Source organism: Sorex araneus, chromosome 5, assembly GCF_027595985.1.
Source record: "Sorex araneus isolate mSorAra2 chromosome 5, mSorAra2.pri, whole genome shotgun sequence".
Taxonomy (NCBI): domain Eukaryota; kingdom Metazoa; phylum Chordata; class Mammalia; order Eulipotyphla; family Soricidae; genus Sorex; species Sorex araneus.
In genome coordinates, this window is record NC_073306.1 from 139,602,384 (window position 1) to 139,621,689 (window position 19,306).

Sequence of the window (19,306 nt, forward strand, 5' to 3'; positions counted from 1 at the left end):
AAACCAGCCCCACGGAGTGTGGCAGGAAGCAGGCGTCAGGCATGGCCAGGACAGGTCTGCTCAGGGCGGGGGGGGGCAGGCACCCCAAGAAACCCCCCGCAAGGCTCCTGCCCCACCTGGTCCCCGGAACGGGCCTTGTCCCTCTCCAGCCTCACCCCTACTAAGGGACAGGCTCGACCCCACAGGCGCCTCTGTCACTTGGGGCTGCGATGGCATTGCTCACCCCCTCTGGGCACCTCCCTGCAGGCTGCACCAGGGCATGTCCCGTGAAGGACCCTCGGCCCCACGGAAGGGTCAGTGACCGGGTCCAGCGGAGGTCCAGTTTTCCTGGCTGTCCAGAGCCAGACTCCGCAGCTGCGCCCCGCGCCCCTGTCACCTGGCTGGGTCCAGGGCGGAGTGGGGTGGCCCCTGCTCCCAGGGCTCCACGCTGTTGCCGTGGACTTCCGCCCCGCGCTCAGCCTGGAGACGCAGGAGTCCGGGCGTGGCCACTGCTGGCCTGGCCTGTGCCTGGCCTCGCAGCCCTCGTGGGATGGGGACACAGCGCTTTCCTCTTTTGTCCCTTGTCTGCTCTCCCGGTGACATTCTGAGCCATCCCCGGGCCTGTCCTGATGAGCTCAGGGCCCGGAGAGATCAGAGGCTCCCGGGGGATCAAAGCTGGTTCTGATCCCCCTCCCGGGAGGGGCTGGCGGCAGAACAGCACCAGGAGGCTCCTGCGACTGCCGCTGCCTGTGATGGGCAGGACGCCAAGCCAGGAGACCTCGCCCCTGCTGCGTCCTCAGGTACGGTGGCATCCGGGGGCTCACACCCCACGGCGTCCCCACCTGCCTTTCCCTCTCGCCTGGTCCCCAGCAGAGTGTCCCCAAGGCCCCTGCCTCCCACCCACCACCAGGAGCCCAGACCTGGTCCTGAGCCGGTGTGGCCTCTCGTGGAGGCTGGTCCCACGGGTCAGCCGGGCAGCAGGGGGCCCACAGCGCCTAGACACTGGGGGAGTGGGAGGCAGTGAGGGGGTCCAGGCAGTGGCTCTGTCCCTCCGTGAGGCTCTGGCAGTCCATGGCAGTGCCCGAGGTCCCCGGGGCGAGTCTGGCGGCACTAGCAGCTCGGGAAGCCCATGTGGCTGTGGCAGGTGTTCCCCTCGCAGGAGTGCGGCAGGGTGGGGTGTGACTGTCACAGCCCTACGCCCTCGGCCCGGCCCCCGTGACTGCAGGCTGGGGCTGGGAGGTGAGGTGCTGGTGTCTCCCATAGCCGCACCCCTGCCCAGCTCCAGGGAGGACCTTTGTCTCCTCCTGGCTGGAGGTGGTCCCCTCCCAAGCAAGGGCCCTCTGCCCTCTGCCCCCCGACCTCTGCCACTGATGGAGCGGACGGTCCCCCTGCCCCCGCAGAGCCCACCGCGCCCTCCTGCCCACTCCGGAGCCCCCGCCCTTCAGGGAGCCTGTGCCCCCACACCCACCGCCTTCCCGCCGACGCCCCTGCCCTATTCTCCCTGCCAGGCTCCGCCCCGGCACCTTCCCGCAGCTGCCAGAGCCTGGGGTCACCCCAGGGCTTCCCGGCCTTGATCTCAGAGCTGCCAGCCTGGAGCCTGCCCCAGCCCGTGTGAGGGCTCGCGTGGGCACTTGCCCGGGCCGAGAGCGCGGCCCCCAGCACGGCACACGCCCTCTTCCCCTCAGACGCCACTGGGGTGCCCCAGGGGACGCCTCTGTTTACTTCCCGGCTTCCCCCGGGACCCGCCACCGCCTGTCAGGGAAACAGTGAGTAAGCCCTTGTCAGGGTTGGTGACGGTCTGGCTAAAGGGTTAAGGTCTGGTTAAAGTCCGGAGGGGAGGGGCTCGTGTGTGTGTCCACTCGTGTTCACGTGTGGTGAGTCAGTGTGTGTGCATGCTGATGTCTGTGTGTGTCTGTGTGACTGTGTGTCTGGTGAGTCAGAAAGAATCGTGTGTGTCTGGTCTGTGGCTGACAGAGCTGGGGGTTGGGGATTCTGGGGTGCGAGTCCTTGCGCCCTGGCAGGACAGAGACTGGGACCAGAGCCGGCAGAAAGAAGGCCACCCTCCTCCAGCCTCCTCCTCAGGTCTGCGCAGATGCTCCACCCACTCACTGTGCACGCACACACTCACACACTCACATTCACACACTCACCCTCACACACACACACACTCACACACACTCACACACTCACATTCACACATTCACACACTCACATTCACACACTCACACTCATACACACCCACACAATCACACACTCATTCACACACACTCACATTCACACACTCACATTCACACACTCATTCACATTCACACACTCACATTCACACACTCACACACTCACACTTACTCATTCACACTCACACACTCACATTCACACACTCACATTCACACACTCACACTCATACACACCCACACAATCACACACTCATTCACACTCACATTCACACACTCACACTCATACTCACCCACACTCACTCACACACTCACACACATTCACACTCACACTCACATTCACACACTCACACTCATACTCACCCACACTCACTCACACACTCACACACATTCACACTCACACTCACATTCACACACTCACACTCATACTCACCCACACTCACACTCACAAACACCACACACACACCTCACACACTCACACACTCACATTCACACACACCCACTCACACTCATACCCACACTCACTCATTCACACACTCACGTTCATTCACACATACACTCACACACTCCTTCACACATTCACACATGCACGTTCATTCACACATACACATACACATACACACTCACACACTCACACATTCACACATTGACACACTCACTCATCCACACTCACACTCTCACACTTACACATTTACATTCATTCACACATACACATTCACACGCTCACACACTCACATTCACGCACATATTACACACAACTCACACGCATTCACACACCACACTCACACACATTCACATTCACTCACACATATTCACACTCTAACACACATATTCACACATTCACACACTCACACTCATTCACACATTCACACACTCATACACACTTGCACATTTTCTTTTTCTTTTTCTTTGCTTTTTGGATCACACCCGGCGATGCATAGGGGTTACTTCTGGCTCTGCACTCAGGAATCGCTCCTGGTGGTGCTCAGGAGACCATATGGGATGCTGGGAATCAAACCTGGGTCAGCTGCATGCAAGGCAAATGCCCTAACCACTGTGCTATTGCTCTAGCCCCACACTCGCACACTAAGACACACACTCGCACACACACTTATTTACACATTCACACACAATCACACACTCACAGGCTCACACACATTCATATGCTAACACACATACACACTCACACATTCACATTTGCACACACTTACATGTTAATACTCACACATATACTCACACATTCATACACACAGCTCACACTCATACACATTGACCCACAGTCACACTTGCACTATACATATACACACACATAAACACTTATACACGCTCATACGCACACTCACACATTCACACACACTTGCACTCACATACATACACACATAAACATACACACACTCACTCACACATATACATACACACATTCACACACATACACTCACACACATTCACACACACACACTCACAACACACATACACACACACTTGTGACTCTCGGGAGCCCAACCCTGGTGAGCAGCACAGGAGGCCTGTGTGGGACCCCACTGTCATGACAGCAGTGGCTGGTGGGGGCAGGGGGTGCCTGGCCCACCAGCAACATGCTCAGCTGTGCCAGCGGCTCATGAGGCTCCGGCAAGCCAGCGGAAGTGCTGGGTGTAGCTTCAGGGACAGCACCTCCAAGGGATCTGACCCCTCGGGCAGTGCCCTGCCCTGCCTCCCTCCCGGTCAGCTGCATGTGGTGACGGGAGCCCCGTCCCCGGAACTGGGGCCTGGCAGCTGGGCCTGCGTCCCACGCAGCAAAGCCACTCACTCCCCCCCGACCCCCCCAGCTCCTGCCCTTCACCAGCCTCGAGGCCACACCCCCGGGACCCCCAAGGGTGCACTCGCGCCCCAGCGCCCCGGCCCTGGGCGCCCACCGCCCTCATGTCCAGTCCCCAGCTTCTGCCCAGCGGCCCAAGAGCTGGTCCCGGGGATCCTTGTCTTCCCTCTTGGCAGAATTCTCCCGAGCAGATTGCTCAGGTCCCAAAGCCGTGGAAAAAAAAGAAAAGCCCTTTTGCCGCTGCTATTGATAACTCTCTCTCTTCACGTGGGGCTCGACTAAAAATACTCCGCTCCGACGGCGGGGAGCGGCTGTCACGTTGCAGGGCGCTTCAGGGAGCACGAGGAGCCGGGGCCACGTGCGGGTCCGGCGTTCCTCAGGGGCGCGGGGGCGCCCTGCCAGGACAGGGGCCGAGGGGTGCGGGGCTGTGAGGACCCTGGCCGCAGGCCGGCCGGCCGGCCATGTGCAGGGCACAGTGTGTTCTGCTCCCCGCAGTGGCGGGCGGGAGCCGCGCTGTGCATTTCCTAGCCAGAGCCGGCGCCTACCCACACGGCTGGCACGGCGGGCGCTGCCGCCGGCGTCTCCCACAGGGTCGAGCACACTTGGGGGGCCTGGGCCCACCCACCGTGAGGCGGCCGGGAGGGACAAGCCGAGGACTGTGGGCATGCCCGGGGAGTGTGGGTGCCCTCTGCCCTGCGGAGCTCTGGGCTGGGGCGGGGACATGCCCGGCCTCCCTCACGGCCCGTGGTGAGGTCCTGAGAGCCTCCAGGGACCCCCAGCCCCCAGCCTCCCCATCTATTCCTGGGGGACCCCACGGCCAGCCCCAGGCGGGCTTCTGTGGACCCTCCTCAGAGTGGGGGGTGCAGGAGGGGTCCGCCAGGGTGACCACTCAGCTCAGGCCCAGCCCAGCATCTCCATGGCAACACAGGGTCCTGGTCCTGCTGGGGAGGGGGCTGCGGGGTGCACCCTTCCCTCCAGCCTGCTGGAACCAGCTTCTCCGGTAGCCATGGCAACGCCTTTGTTTCCACTGTGTGCCGCCTCCCTCCCGGTTCCCCTATGCAGTGGCTAAGGCTCCTTCCGGTCCCAACCCAGGCTGGGGTGTCTGACCCCAGGGCCCAGTCATTGGCAGGCTCTGCTCAGGGCCAGAGGGCGGCCTAGACCTCAAGGCCCCTGAGGGTGCTTTAGGGGCGAGCTGCTGGACAAGCCCTTGCGAGGGACGGCAGTGAGGCCGTCGGAGTGCTTGGGAGCGGGGACCAGTCACTCCGCTGGGGTGCTGTCCCAGACTGGTGGCAGGCAGAGAGGAAGGCTGGGGACTCGCAGAACTGAGTGGGGAGCCTTGGACCCTCGGTGGCTAGTGAGAGGCTTAGGGAGCTGGGGGGAGAGAGAGGGCTGAGAGGGAGGGAGGGAGGGAGAGGAAGGAGGGAGAGGAGGGAGGAGGGACAGAGAGGAGAGGGGAGAGAGAGAGAGAGGGAGGGAGGGAGAGAGAGAGGGAGGGAGAGGGAGGGAGGGAGGGAGAGAGGGAGGGAGGGAGAGAGAGGGAGGGAGATGGAGGGAGATGGAGGGAGCAAGACAGAGGGAGAGTTAGCGAGAGACAGATAGGAGAGAGAGAAGAGCTGGGGAGAGGAAGAAGAGAGTGAGAGTCGCTTCCTCCTGCTGGGGGTCCCCCAAGAGCCCTCCAGAGCCCGCAGGACTCAGGCTTTGTCTGCACTCCAGCAGACCCCAAGGAAGGAGGGAAGTTCACACGGCTTCTGCAGAGACGGGAGACCCATGAAGTCAGGGTGCCCAAGGGCGTGGAGCCCTGCTCCCACATGCTGCTGTTACCGGCTTCTCCCAGTTTCCCTGGCCCCCGGGCTCCCATGCCGACCAGATGGGGCCAGGGGTGCCGTGCTGAGTGGGGTCCCCCGCTCGCTGCCAGAAGTGATCCCAGAGCACGGAGATAGGAGTCACCCCTGAACAACTCTGGGTGTGTCTCCCCGCCCAAGAGCCCCGTTTCTGGGGCGCCGTCAGGGAGGAGCACAGGTGTCTGGGGCCCTGCCTGCACAGAGGCAGCCCCTCCTTGAGAGCTGTCCAGCTCCCCTGGCCGCTGACCTCAGCAGGACCAGGCGCTTCTCCTGAGGCTTCTGGCGTCCTTTCCCCAGGGCCGGCTTTGTGCCCAGGGTCACCTCGAGGAGCCCCAGAGACTTACACCTTTCTGTGCCGGAGGGGACAGTCGCTGAATCCCCTCTGGCTTGATCTCTGTGACCCCCGACAAAAAAGGAGGTCTTACTCGCCAGTCTGCACCCCCCACCGCGCCTCCCCCCCAGCCTGTACTGTGTCTCTTCGCCCCCCACCCCACCGACCTGGCTGGCGGCGCGAGAAACCCAGCCCAAGCACCTCATGCTTTGCACGCAGGCGCTGGGTTCAGTTCCCGGCACTGAGCGCCCGGGAGTGACCCTGGCCCCCGGCCAGGTGTGGGCCCTTCTGGCTCACAGGTCAGTTCCCAGGGCCACAGGGGGGCAAGCGGGGCTGTGGGTGGGCGCCCCGAGGGCTGGAGCCAAGGGCGGCGCCGCGGGCCAGCCCCGAGGGCAGCGCGGGCCCCGCCCGGCGGACGACCGCGCCCCGGACCACCTGACTCGTGTTTGTAAACTCGGCGCCCTGGCCACGCCCCTTCCGCCCACCCGCCCGCCCCTTTGGGGGCAGTATCTGCATAATCCCGCCCACTCCCACTGTGATTGGCGCTCAGCGTAGTCTTTCTTCCGGGTGGGCGGGATTCCCGAGGGGTGGAGGGAGAGTCCGTGCCGGCGATGTGATTTGCATGGTCCCGCCTACCACCGCGGACGAAGGGCCGGACGCTGATTGGGCGAGGCGCGACGGCCGCCCCGGCGCCGGGCGCAGCGATTGGCGGGCTCCGGCTGCCCGTCCGCGGGGCCGTCGGCCGCACTTCCGCCTCGGTGTCGGTCCGGGCCTGTGGCGGGGCCGGCGCGGCGGGCTGGGCCAGGCGCGGGCAGCGGTGCGGGTGAGTGACGCGGCCGGGCCGGGCGGGCTCGGGGGCACGGGCCGAGCCGGACAGCCCCGCCGCGGCCAGCCCGCCCGCCCGGGCCCGGGGGCCTCGCGAGCCCGCGAGGCGGAGGCCGGAGCCGGGCCGCGGGGCGGCGGCGGGGGCCAGCGGGGCGTGTCCGGGGCGGCCGCTGCCCCCGGAGTCCGGCCATCGGCCGCGAGCTGACCCGGGCCCGGGCCTGGGCGTGTCCCGGGCTCCGCGCCGCGGGCCTTTGTCTTGGCGGGGCGGGGGCCGTAGGTGGGCTGGGAGGGCCGCCCCGGGCGTGACCCGTGTCGGGGGCGCCCGGCCCCGGGCCTGGAGGGTCCCAGGTGGCGCTGGAGAGCCTCGGGCTGCCCCGCCCAGCGGCCGGCCCGGGTGTTCCCGCCCGCCCGGGAGTGCCGCTCCACAGCGCCCCCCAGCGCCCGGGCCGGGCCGTTCCCGGGCACCTGCAGGGGAGGCGTAGCCTGTCCCGCCCAGGGGGCCGGGCTGGGCAGGGCGGCCGTGGCCAGTGCGTGGTGTGTCCAGGCCTCAGCTCCTGAGCTCCCCTTTCCCCAGATAAAATCCAGAAGTTCAGGGCCAGGACGCCGTGCTGGGTTCCTGGTCCTGTCCCGAGCACTGAGTCCAGGGGCTGAAGCTGGGAGGGCACGTGCCCGACCCGGCCCACCAGAGTACCATCCCCGGCTTCCCTCGGGTCCTCTGAGCGGGCCAGGGGTGACTCCCGAGTGCAGAGCCTGGAGTCAGCCCTGGCCACCACCAGCTGTGGCCCCCAAGCCCCCCAATAAAACCCCAGACAGGGCTGGAGCGATAGCACAGCGGGTAGGGCGTTTGCCTTGCACGTGGCCAACCTGGGTTCGAATCCTAGCATCCCATAGGGTCCCCTGAGAACCGCCAGGGGTAATTCCGGAGAGCAGAGCCAGGAGTAACCCCTGTGCATCGCCAGGTATGACCCAAAAAGAAAAAAAAAAAACCCAGACAGCCAAGCACTGAGTTGGGGTAGCCCCCAGCACTGCGGGGTGGGGGGAGCCTGCGCCCTGAGGGCTCCCCGCCTGTGGGTTCGTGAATGTGGGCGTGGGGCACCTGTGCTCGCTCCCCAGGGAGGCTCTGTCTGCTTCCAGGCCTGCCGCCCCCACGTTGCCCACACCGACTCCCTCCCGGGTGCTCCTGCCCCAGCCCCCGAGAGCCTGGGTCACCCATCACGTTCCGGCGGCAGGGTCACCACTGCCCTTTCTTTGCAGGGGCCCCAGCCCAGCGCAGCTGGGGGCTTTGTGGGCGGGGCGCAAGGCCGGTGCCCGCCCCCCGGGCAGTCTGGGGCAGCCCTGTTCCCCGGAGCCCGGAGAGAGGGGCAGGGCAGAGGCCCCTCACTCAGCCCTCAGAGTTTTGCCCTGGAGTGGCCTCTGGGACTGGCCACCTGGACTCAGGCCGCAGTGCTGTCCCCAGGTGGAGGCGGCCGAGCTGCCGTTTCTGTCCTGTCTGCGTCCTGGGCTTGAGGTCCATGTGCCATGAGCACTCCTGTCACCCTGTCCGCTCGCGCCCGCGTGTTTGCTGGTTCCAGTGGCTCCTCCTGGGCCCGCTGGCCGTCGGAGGCTGGACTGTGCCGTGTTGGTGCAACGCGGGTTTCCCGGCTTCACCCTGGCCTAGATTCTTGTCATCCTCTGGGCTGTGAAGGTGCCTGGCCCGGCCGTGGCCGTTGGAGAGCACGGAGACTCGGCCCGCGGGGCTGGGCCCTGGACACTTGTCCTGCCCGTCCCCTTGCCGAGGACGGCCTCTGTCTCCGTGGCGTGAGCACTGCTCCCTCAGACACGTCCTAGCCCAAGAATTGTTTTGGTTTTTGTTTCTGGACCACACCCAGCGGTGCTCTGGGCTCATTCCTGGCGGGCCCGGGACCACCGGCCGTGGGCTAGGCAGATGCCCTCCCGCCGTGCTGCCGCCCGCCCCAGGACTGAGCTTTTAAGCACTGAACTGTCTGAACCATCGATTCGGAGCCGGTCATCCTGCCCAGCCTGACCCAGAGGTCCTGTCCCGTCCCAGTGCCCTTCTCTTGCTGGGTGGTGAGCGAGAGCTGTCGGGGGGAGGTGGGCGCTTGTTCCCAGATGACCGGGTCTGGAGGGCCCTCGTGGAGCACGGGAACCCTCGCTGGGTGGGGACAGGCCCGAGGGTCTCGATGCTGCTGGCCCTGAGTTGGGAGGGACCCCCACTACGGCCCGCTCTGCCCCCTCCCCCCATCAGCAGCCTCAGGACAGGAGGAAGAGGAGGGGCCCTCGAAACCGCCCTCGCAGCCCCAGCCCCCACAGCCCCGTCCTCCCTCCCAGGGCCCCTCAGGGCCCCGACCCTCAGCCTCGGGCCAGACTGGAGCTGCCCAGGGTGACTCCAAAGACCAGCCGGGAGCCCGGCTCCTGCCCGACCATCTCCCCTGGACTCTGCACAGCGGCCCGAGGCCCCTCCAGCAGGGACGCCGGCCACTCGGGCCCTGGAACCTCCTCCGGGTGGGCGTGGACTGGACACAGTGCCTGGCCCTCTGCCTCCTGTGCGAGCCGGGTGTCCACACCGCAGGCGCGTGTCCCCCGTGAGTCCCCGTCCTGAGATCCCCTGGCCCCTGGGCTCCAGGCTGAGGCCTGGCCAGACACGCCCTTGCACACTGGCCGCAGCAGCCCGGCGCCAAGGCCTGAGGTGTGGATGTGCCCCCTCAGCTGGCCATGCACCTCACGAAGGCCGGCCAGAGCCCCCCGGGGTGGCCTCCTCGGTCCCGTCCGTGTCTCCCTGTTCCTGGGTGGACATGGCAGTGCTTCCAAGGCGTGCCCTTCCGGCGTCCTCCATGCCAGTGGGCGCTTGGGAATCACCTCTGCGGCTGGAGAGGCCACTGGGGCCGTGCCTGACCGCCACCAAGGCCGGACAGTGGCGTCTGTAGGCCTCTGAGAGCCCCGATGTCTTTCCCCAGGGCGCGCCACTCCTGAGGCCCGTGGCCATTCACTGCCCGTGTACGTGACTCGCCATGCCTGAGGAGTGAGGTGGAGGGCCTGCGGCCGAGCATGGACGGGGAGGAGCAGTTCTTTGACGCCGTCACGGGTCAGTGCACAGGGGCGGGGGGACACACACTCAAACACATACACTCACACACTACATTCAACATTCACACACACATTCACACATATTCACATACACTGCACACTTACACATTCACACTCAGACATACACACTCACACATTCAACATTCACACACACTCACTTACACTCACATTCACACCCATACACATACACACACATGCACACACACAATCACAACACTCACATTTGCACTCACATTCACACACACACACACTTACATTCACACACTCACTCATATTAGCACGCACACTCACATTCACGCACAGTGACACACACTCACATTCACATATACTTACACACTCACTGGGGCTGCCAGCGCACATGGACTGCTCAGGACCAGCCCTGGGGGTCTCCCAGGTGCCCCCTGGAGCCTCAGCTCTGAGTGGTCCCGGCTGGGCCGGAAACTGCACCCCGGGGGCCCGGCCAGTGCTTGCCTGCTGCACTCTTGGGGCGACGGTGGCCGTGGGGCTGCTGCCCATGCTGAGACCCCTGTGCCCGTCTCCCAGGCTTTGACTCCGCCAGCTCTTCTGGGGAGTTTTCCGAGACAAGCCCCCAGGATGCCGGGGAGAGCCCCCCCCAGGAGAATGGGGTCCGGAAGCACAGGTATGGGGCCCCTGGCGCTGGCTCCTTCCCGCCCCGCCCCGCCCGCTGCTTCTGGCCCCCTGCGCTCCCGGCCCCCCAGTTTCATGGGGGGGTGCCGGCAGGGCAGTGGGGTACTGCACGGGAGACCGCCTGCAACTGCAGCGCCTCCGGGCTCCTGCCCCTGCGGCCCTGCCCTGGGCCCTCGTCCCCGTTTGCAGAGGGCTGGCCCGGCTGCTGCCTGCACCCTCCCTGCTGCCCTGCCCATGCTGCCTCCGCTGGTGTGGGCCCTGCCCTCCCCCTGTGTGTGCCCGAGTGAGGAGTGGCCGGAGCTGGGGGAGACCCTCAGGGGACACGGCCTGCGGGGGCCTCGGGGCTGCAGCTGCCTGAGTTGGCCGGCCCGTGCCCCTCCCCCTCCCCTGGACGTGCCTTGCCCAGCTTGTGGGGACCCTGTGTCTCCGTCCCTGAGCTGGCCACAGAGCCCAGTCCCGCCCCCTTGCTCTGAGCTCCGGGCCAGCCAGCAAAGGCCTGCCCGTGTCCGTGCAGGACGTCGCTGCCCGCGCCCATGTCCAGCAGGAGCGACTTCACTGTCTGGAGCATCCTGAGGAAGTGCATCGGCCTGGTGAGTGCGGCCCAGGCTGCGGCCAGCCCCTGCGGTGCCTACAGCCGAGGTCTGAGGGGGTCCCCACGCTCCCACTGGGGCCCCCGCTGGAGAGGGCAGGACGCGGGGCACAGAACATGTGTGCATATTTGCCATGGCAGAACACATGTGCATGTTGGTGTCATGGCTACACATATGGAGCAGGGCGGGGGGCTGTGTGAGGCTCAGAGCCGTACGGGCTGCGCTCAACCTTCCGCATTGGCGCTGGTGGCAAGATGAGGTGTCTGCAGCTCCGTGAGTGGCGCAGTGAGTGGCGCAGAGGGTGGGCACTGGTGACAGAAGCCAGCCTGGACAGCCGCGGGGGGCTGGTGACAGCAGGCAGGGACAGGCGGGACAGTCGCCTTCCGGGCCCCACAGGAGCTGTCCAAGATCACCATGCCCATCGCCTTCAACGAGCCCCTGAGTTTCCTGCAGCGGATCACGGAGTACATGGAGCATGTGTACCTCATACGCCGGGCGTCCTGCCAGCCCCAGCCCCTGGAGAGGATGCAGGTGGGGCGGGCTTCTCAGCCCCACCGTGGACATGTGCTCTGCATGTGTGTGCCTGTGTGTGTGCAGTATGCATGGGAATGCACACAGGGGATGTGTGAGAGTGCCACGTGAGCAAGCATGGGCTTCATGTGTGCTCATCTGTGCACGGGGTGTGCATGTGCGTACATGGTCGGTGTGTGCATGACTGAACATCATGCATACAAGACGTGTGCCTTTTTTGTGAACATATGTGCAGTGCATGTGAATGCATGAGTTGTGTGTGAGTACACGGGTACTGTGCATGTGAATACGGGTGGTGTGAGCATGTGTACACTGCATATGAATATGTGTGCTGAATGTGAGCACGTGTGCACTGTGTGTGTGAATGGCGATGAGTGTAAGTACATGTGCATTGCGTGTGAATGTGTGCTGAGTGAGCACGTGTGAATACGTGAAATGTGAGCACATGTGCACTGTGTGTGATAGGGGCAGTGAACACGTGCACTGTGTGTACATATATGAGGTGTGTATGGGCACGTGCACTGCATGTGAATGTGTGCTGAGTGTGTGAGCACACGTGCACTATGTGTGTGAATGCGGGCGCTGGGTGTGTGTGTGGGGATGTGTGCATCGGGCGTGCGCCCAGGCTGAGGGAACGTGGTCCCGGAAGTTCCTCTTCCCTCTGCTATCCCCAAGAGTGGCCGGTACAGGGCTGTGGCTCAGAAGGCTGAGTGGAACTTGGCGTGCGGGAGCCCCAGGTTCTCCCCCAGCCCTCCGGGGCCTTGAGCACTGTGCTGGGAGCAGGCCTGAGCACCTGCTGCCAAGCAGCAGGAATGGAGAGATCAGAACGAGCTCCTCCCACACCCATCCTTTCCTCCCCCCTCCCTCCCCTCCCCTTCCCCTGCTCTGCCCCTCCCTCCCTGTGCCTCGCCCCTCCCTCCGCACCCTGCCCTCAAGGCCCTGCTTCCTGCTTCCAGTCTGTGGCTGCCTTCGCGGTGTCAGCCGTTGCTTCCCAGTGGGAGAGAACCGGCAAACCCTTCAACCCTCTGCTGGGAGAGACGTACGAGCTGGTCAGGTGAGGCCCCCCGCCGCCCTGTTTCTGTGGCCTCGCCCTTGGCTGTGGGGAGGCCTGGGGGAGGGGAGGGCCCGCGCCTGGCTGGGGTCGGGGTGGGTCCGGGGCTGGACGGGGGCTGTGGGAAGGCCCAGGGTCCTCCTTGCCCCCCTCAGCCGCACCCCATCCCAGGCTCATGGGATTGTTGCGGGCTTGCGCGGTGGGCGGGGGAGACGGGCCCATTCTGCCTCCAGCGCAGGGCCCCGACACCCCACGACCGCAAACAGGCCGAGGCCATCGCCCGTGGGCCTCCTGGTGTCCGAGTCCACCCTTGCGCTGGAGGCTGTGACCCCCTGGCCCTCAGCGTTGCTGCGGGTGCTGGTAGCCGAGGGTGGGCCCAGCTCCAGACCTGGGGGCCGGGTGTGGCCTCAGTGCTGGCAAGCAGCGGTGACACGCAGCCCGGCCCAGGCTGAGGTGTGACCGCCTCACTGCGGAGACGGCAGGGGAATGGTGTGATGGGGGGTGGCAGGGGTGTGTGGGGCAGGGGTGAGGGGGTGGGGGGTGCAGCCGGAGTTAGGCTAGTCCCGGCTACTAGCTTCATGGACGGGCTGAAGGCCCTGTCCAAGCAGGGGGATTGGACCGAGGCAGAAGAGCTCTGAGGGCATTGCCCCGGGCCACTCCGGGCTGACGGCCGTTTCTAGATGCTTCTGGGGAGCCGGGCACCAGCCCTGATTGGCGCTGCAGGTGTGTCTCGAAAGCAGTCGGGAGGGTGAAGGTGGGTAGGACGGAAAGGGGGTGCCCCCGACCCCCCCCCCGCTCCCACGTCTCCAGGAAGCCCACCCAGGCCCGGCTGCCGCTCGCGGGAGCTGACGGGGCTGGCGCCCGCAGACGAGCACTCATTTTCCAGATTACATACCTGGCAGGCGACCTTTCAGATCCCGCTCTGCCGCCCGCCTTCCTCGGCTGCGCGTGGCGTCCTGGTCCCAGTTAAGTTAGTAATTATGTGGTTTAGCTTTATAATTCTTAATGACTGCAGCTGTAGGTGTGTTCACGGTTCCGGAACAATTAAAAACTGACATTTTTATTGAAAAAGCAAGTGCGCTAAAAATCCCATTTCCTGCCAGAAATATCTTGGGGCGGAAGACATGTCATCCCAGACTTGGGGGTCCTGGTGGGCGGGCACAGGCTGGCATGGCGCCGGCAGGCCGCCTCGCCCTGGCACTCAGGCGGGCCCTGTGCTCACCCCAGGGAAGACCTGGGCTTCAGGTCCATCTCGGAGCAGGTCAGCCACCACCCGCCCGTCAGCGCCTTCCACTCCGAGGGCCTCCGGCAGGACTTCCTGTTCCACGGCTCCATCTACCCGAAGCTGCGCTTCTGGGGCAAGAGCGTGGAGGCCGAGCCGCGCGGCACCATCACGCTGGAGCTGCTGGCGTGAGTGGCCCCACCTGCCTCCTCCCCTCGGCCCCAGCCCTGGCCCAGGAGGGCCGTTACGGTCAGGATCCAGCCTCCAGCTGGCCCAGGGTGTGAGGCTGGTGCAGGGTGACCCGTGAGGCCCAGCTCTGGGTGACCAGCACCCTCGAATTCAACTGGCCCCAGTCCAGCCTCCTGGACGCTGTAGCCAGTGGCAAACAGGCGGCCTCACACGTGCTTCCCTGTCCCCTCGAGTGCTCGCCTCTGGTCCCTCACCCGTGCTCCCCCTCTGCCTCCTTGCCCATGCTCCCCCCTGCTCCCTCGCCCGTGCTCTCCCCTGCTCCCTCGCCAGTGCCGCCCCTGCCCTCGCGTGTGCTGGCGTCCCCACGGCCCGTGGCGGCGGGAGGGGAGGTGTGGGCTGTGCCCTCCTCGGGGTCCAGCTGCCCCTGACCCTGGCCGGGTGCCCGCAGGCACCAGGAGGCCTACACGTGGACCAACCCCACGTGCTGCGTGCACAACGTCATCCTCGGGAAGCTGTGGATCGAGCAGTACGGCACAGTGGAGATCGTCAACCACAGGTGCCTGGGGCGGCCCCCTCTGTTGGCTCTGTCCCCTGCCCTGCTGGGGGGCCGTCCCTGCAGCCGAGGGCTCACCTCCCAGAGACCTCCGGATGCGGCCAGGGCTCAGACTGGCTGGATGGCATGTCCCCCTCCCTGCGCCCTCCCTACGCCCCTTCTCAGGCGCCCCCCGGGTTGTCCCCACAGGACCGGGGACAAGTGCGTGCTTCACTTCCGGCCCTGCGGGCTGTTTGGCAGGGAGCTGCACCGCGTGGAGGGCCACATCCAGGACAAGAAGTAGGTCTGGGCCGGCCCGAGGACTCGGGGTTCGGTTCTGTCTGGGCCTTGCTCCGGTGGCAGCGGGTGCCAGGACCTGTCCAGTGGGTCAGTACCCACCCGAAAGGGGCAGCGAGCAGGGAGATGACCCTGGGACCCCGGTGGCAGCAGCTCCTGCCGTTGGCATCCATCTTGGCGGGGACCCTCTGCCCTGCTCCTGGGAGCCTGTGTCGCTGCTTGGCGTCCTGGCCACGGGCACGCGGCAGCGTCCAGAGCGGCCCCAGGAGGCCTCGTTCCTAGGGCTTCCGGAATGGCCCGTGGGTCCTGGCCGGAGGCAGCAGGCTCAGGCCTCGAGGCTACTGGAGGCTGAGACCCCTGGGTGGGGGTGAGCTTCGTGCTCTCTTTTCTGCGGGAATGTTGGGTCCCAGAGGTGTATGCCGCTGGGCGCCCCAGGCCCCGGCAAGGCACAGCCACGGGGCGGGGCCCGAGTGTCGGGGCAGGCGGGAGGGGGCGGGCTCGGGGTGCGTTTCTGTGGCAGCTGCTGACCTGCCCCCGGACCCACAGCAGGAAGAAGCTGTTCATTATCTACGGCAAGTGGACCGAGTGTCTCTGGGGCATCGAGCCCGCCGCCTACGAGAGCTTCCGGAAGCAGGAGCGCAGGGGCGCCCCGAGGAGGCCCAGCCTGGTGAGGGGTGTGGGGGTGCTGGGTCCCCTTGTCTCCCAGGGACGCCCCAAGGAGGCCCAGCCTGGTGCGGCGGTGTGGGGTGCGGGGTCCCCTTGTCTCCCTGTGGGAGGCAGCCAGGCCTGCCCAGCGGCCGGCTTCAGGCCCTCTGACCTCTCGGCATTTGTGGTTTCGGGGCCACACGTGGCCATGCTCAGTGGTCACTCGTGGAGAGGCTGGGTCCACACATGCGCTCGGCGTCCCCTCCCCGCCGGCCCTGACAGGCTGGGCCTCCGTTCCAGGACGGGGACGTGGCGGACATGGTGCCTGAGGCGCAGGAGGCCGCGCAGGTCATCCCCGGCAGCAAGCTGCTCTGGAGGGCCAGCGGCCGGCCCCCCAACTCGGCCCAGGTCTGTGAGGGCTCAGGGGGCGGGGGGTCGGGCACAGAGCATGGGGCGCCCGGGGCTGTCTGAGCTGCCCCAAGAGGGCGCCTCCCGCTGTCCTGACAGCCCCGGGCGGGAGGGGAGGGCTGCAGGGAGCCCCCGTGCTGACCCCCGCGCTGACCCTGCCCCCGCTGACCGCCCGCCCCTGCAGATGTACAACTTCAGCAGCTTTGCCCTAAGCCTCAACGAGCTAGAGGCGGGCATGGAGGAGCGCCTGGCACCCACGGACTGCCGCCTGCGGCCCGACATCCGCTGCATGGAGAACGGCGACATGGGTACGCCCGGGCGAACCACCAGGGGGACCCCGAGTGTGGCAGTGGGCCTGGGGCGCAGTGGCCAGGCTGGGGGCCACCCTGAAGGACATGGGCGAACAGGGGGCAGAGGGCCCAGCACCCCGTCCTCTCGCCTTTGTCTGCGACGCCCTGTGTGTGCTCATGTCTAGATGTGGCCAGTCAGGAGAAGGAGCGGCTGGAGGAGAAGCAGCGGGAGGCACGGAGGGGGCGCGCCAGGGAGGAGACCGAGTGGCAGACGAGGTGAGGGGGGCCCCAGACACACACACACACACACAGACACACACACAGATACACAGTCACACACCAGCACATGCACAGATACAGACACGCACAGACACACACAGACATGCACACGCAAGCACAGGGACATACACAGATACAGACATATACACACACACATGCAGACATGCACACACAGACACAGGGACATACACAGATGCAGACATGTGCACACACATACACAGGGACATGCACAGATACACACAGACACAGGGCTGGGGGCTGTGACTCTCGGGGCCCCTTTGGGCCAGGCCTGCCTCGGAGTGACCCCGAGGGATGAGGAGAGCTGCCACAGTCGCAAGGATGCAGCTGAGGGGAGCGACCTGGGCGCCATGGGCAGCGTCTGCCGGGGCCCTGATGTGCCTCTGCCCGTAGGTGGTTCCGCCGGGGCAAGAACCCACACACTGGCTCTCCCGACTGGCTGTACACAGGCCGCTACTTCGAGCGGGACTTCTCGGGCTGCCCTGACATCTACTGAGCGGCTGGCCGGCCCGTCACTGGCCGCTGGGCACTCCCAGGGGAACTGTGGTCACGGCACTGGCCCACCCGAGGCTGGACCCAGAAGGCCATCGAGCCAGGCGTTTCTCTATAAAGCTTCGTCGGGACCAGCGGGACCAGAGTGTCCTCGCCTCGGAGACGGGGGCCCTATGTCCCTGTGGACGGCTGCTGCGTGTCTGAAGGGAAGGGCCGGAGATCTCCCGGCTGGCACGGCAGCTGGAGAGCAGGACACGCATCCACCAGCCCGGCTGCCGCCGCACTGAGGCCTGTGGACAGATGTCCAGCAGGGCCAGGGCACCTGCACAGCGGGAGGGCGCTTGCCTGGCACGCGGCCCACCTGGGTCTGACTCCTGGAACCCCGTATGGTCCCTTAGGCCCCGTCAGGAGGGATCTCTGAGTGGAGGCCAGGAGTAAGCCCCGAGCACTGCCGCGTGTGGCCCAAAAACCAAAAAAAAAAAAAGTAAAAAGGAAGTTATTTGGTGCTGGAGCACTGATACATCGGGGAGGGCACCCGCCTGGCACGCAGCCCCCGGGGTCATTTCCCGGCATCCCACGCCCCCAGCACCGCCAGGAGTCCTTCCCAAGCACAGACCCAGGAGTGACCCTTAGCATTGCTGGGTGTGACCAGAACACAAGGAAACTCCCAGGTGCCCCCGGTTCTCCCTCCCTGCTGGCAGGCAGCCCCGAGCTGGCCCTGAGTGCTGTGCCCCGGGTCTCGTGGAGGTGTAGGGACACTGCCCCATGCCCCTGGCCACACCTGTGACCAAAGCGCTGGGGAAGCTGCTGGAGTCTGACTGCACGTGCCGGCCAGGGGCATGTGCCAGCCCCTGTTCAAGGGCTGGCGGGGAAGGTAGGCCCTGGGGGGCAGTGGGAGACGGGGAAGGGTAAGCCCCAAACCGCATTTACATAACCCGCAGGGGCTAGCAGATGGGACAGCAGGAAGGGCTTCAGGAGGTGGCCCCGAGCACAGAGCCTGGAGTCAGCCCTGAGCACAGAGCCTGGAGTCAGCCCTGAGCACAGAGCCTGGAGTTTTAGCCCTGAGCACAGAGCCTGGAGTCAGCCCTGAGCACAGAGCCTGGAGTTTTAGCCCTGAGCACAGAGCCTGGAGTCAGCCCTGAGCACAGAGCCTGGAGTCAGCCCTGAGCACAGAGCTGGGAGTTTTAGCCCTGAGCTCAGAGCCAAGTGAACCCTGGGCACGGGGCCAGAAGGAGCCCTTGAGCAGAGCCAGATGTAGTCACAAAAACAAGCTGGTGTCTGTGTGTGTGTGGGTCTTAGGATGCTTCTGAAGCTACCCAGTAGCTCATATCTGGACCACCTGAGGCTGTGGGCTGGTCAGTGGGTTCCTGGGCGTGTGTACCCTTTAACTCAGTCTGTATGGGACGCTCCCTCGAGACCCACTGTGCTGGGGAGGGCTCTGCTCCTTTTGGCTCTGAGGCTGCAGCCATGCAGACACGGCCTGAGCACTGTGGCCTGAGCACCATGCAGTTGTGCCATGGTCCTTGCACTGGAGCCTGAGCGCCATGGCTCATACACTACCTGTGCAGCGGGGCTCAAGTGCCAGCTGTGGCATCTGGGTGCTGGCACTTCAACTTGCCCCACACACACACACACACAGAAAACTCCCTAGAAGAGGCTTTTCAAAGGGTGGGGATGCCTTGGGGCTGGTTAGACGTGAGGGGGCCCAAGGCTCAGTTTCCCTAGGGACAGCTGGTCCTTGGCCGCTGCTGATTGAAGCAGGTGCCAGAGTCCTCAGGAGTTGGTAGGGACCATGCTGGGGCCCTCCCAGGGGTGCTGGGGTCACAGTATCCAGACCCAACTTGCCCTCTACAGAACTCAGCCTCCTTGATGGTGCCGCCGGACCCTGCGAGTCCATGCTGGGTCTGTGCACAGGGCCTGGCGTGCAGCTGCGGCGTGAGGCCCCCAGGCTGGCCAGCGGCACAGCTCAGCCCCTGTGCCCCATGGCACTGGCCCCAGCCGTGCCATGCCAGGACAGAGGGCACGAGGCTGGGTAGCTGCGTCCTCACGGGCCCAGCGCTGAGCGGA

General features: G+C 65.4%; 1 protein-coding gene across 4 annotated transcripts; it reads left to right on the forward strand.

Annotated features, from left to right (window-relative positions):
- Positions 1-630: 630 nt before the first annotated feature.
- OSBPL2 (oxysterol binding protein like 2) lies at positions 631-17,744 on the forward strand. 4 transcript variants are annotated; one of them, XM_055137391.1, is made up of 14 exons: positions 631-779; positions 9,918-10,045; positions 10,591-10,687; positions 11,210-11,285; positions 11,682-11,816; positions 12,773-12,870; positions 14,095-14,277; positions 14,727-14,834; positions 15,021-15,110; positions 15,654-15,774; positions 16,053-16,160; positions 16,345-16,468; positions 16,636-16,726; positions 17,141-17,744. In XM_055137391.1, exons 2-14 carry the CDS (start codon positions 10,009-10,011, stop codon positions 17,241-17,243), a joined length of 1,371 nt encoding a protein of 456 aa, XP_054993366.1. In that variant the 5' UTR covers positions 631-779; positions 9,918-10,008; the 3' UTR covers positions 17,244-17,744. The 4 variants fall into 4 exon arrangements, with proteins under 4 accessions (XP_054993366.1, XP_054993365.1, XP_054993368.1 ...); XM_055137390.1 differs by lacking the exon at positions 631-779 and adding an exon at positions 6,824-6,961; XM_055137393.1 differs by lacking the exon at positions 631-779 and adding an exon at positions 7,867-9,030.
- Positions 17,745-19,306: the final 1,562 nt, after the last annotated feature.

What these genes read in the sequence shown, in the direction of transcription:
- OSBPL2 (XM_055137391.1), top strand. Translation starts at nt 10,009, where the DNA reads ATGGACGGGGAGGAGCAGTTCTTTGACGCCGTCACGG. An exon ending in GGCCCCCCAACTCGGCCCAG is followed by an intron (nt 16,161 to 16,344) that starts GTCTGTGAGGGC and finishes CCGCCCCTGCAG; the next exon opens with ATGTACAACTTCAGCAGCTT. An exon ending in CATGGAGAACGGCGACATGG is followed by an intron (nt 16,469 to 16,635) that starts GTACGCCCGGGC and finishes GCTCATGTCTAG; the next exon opens with ATGTGGCCAGTCAGGAGAAG.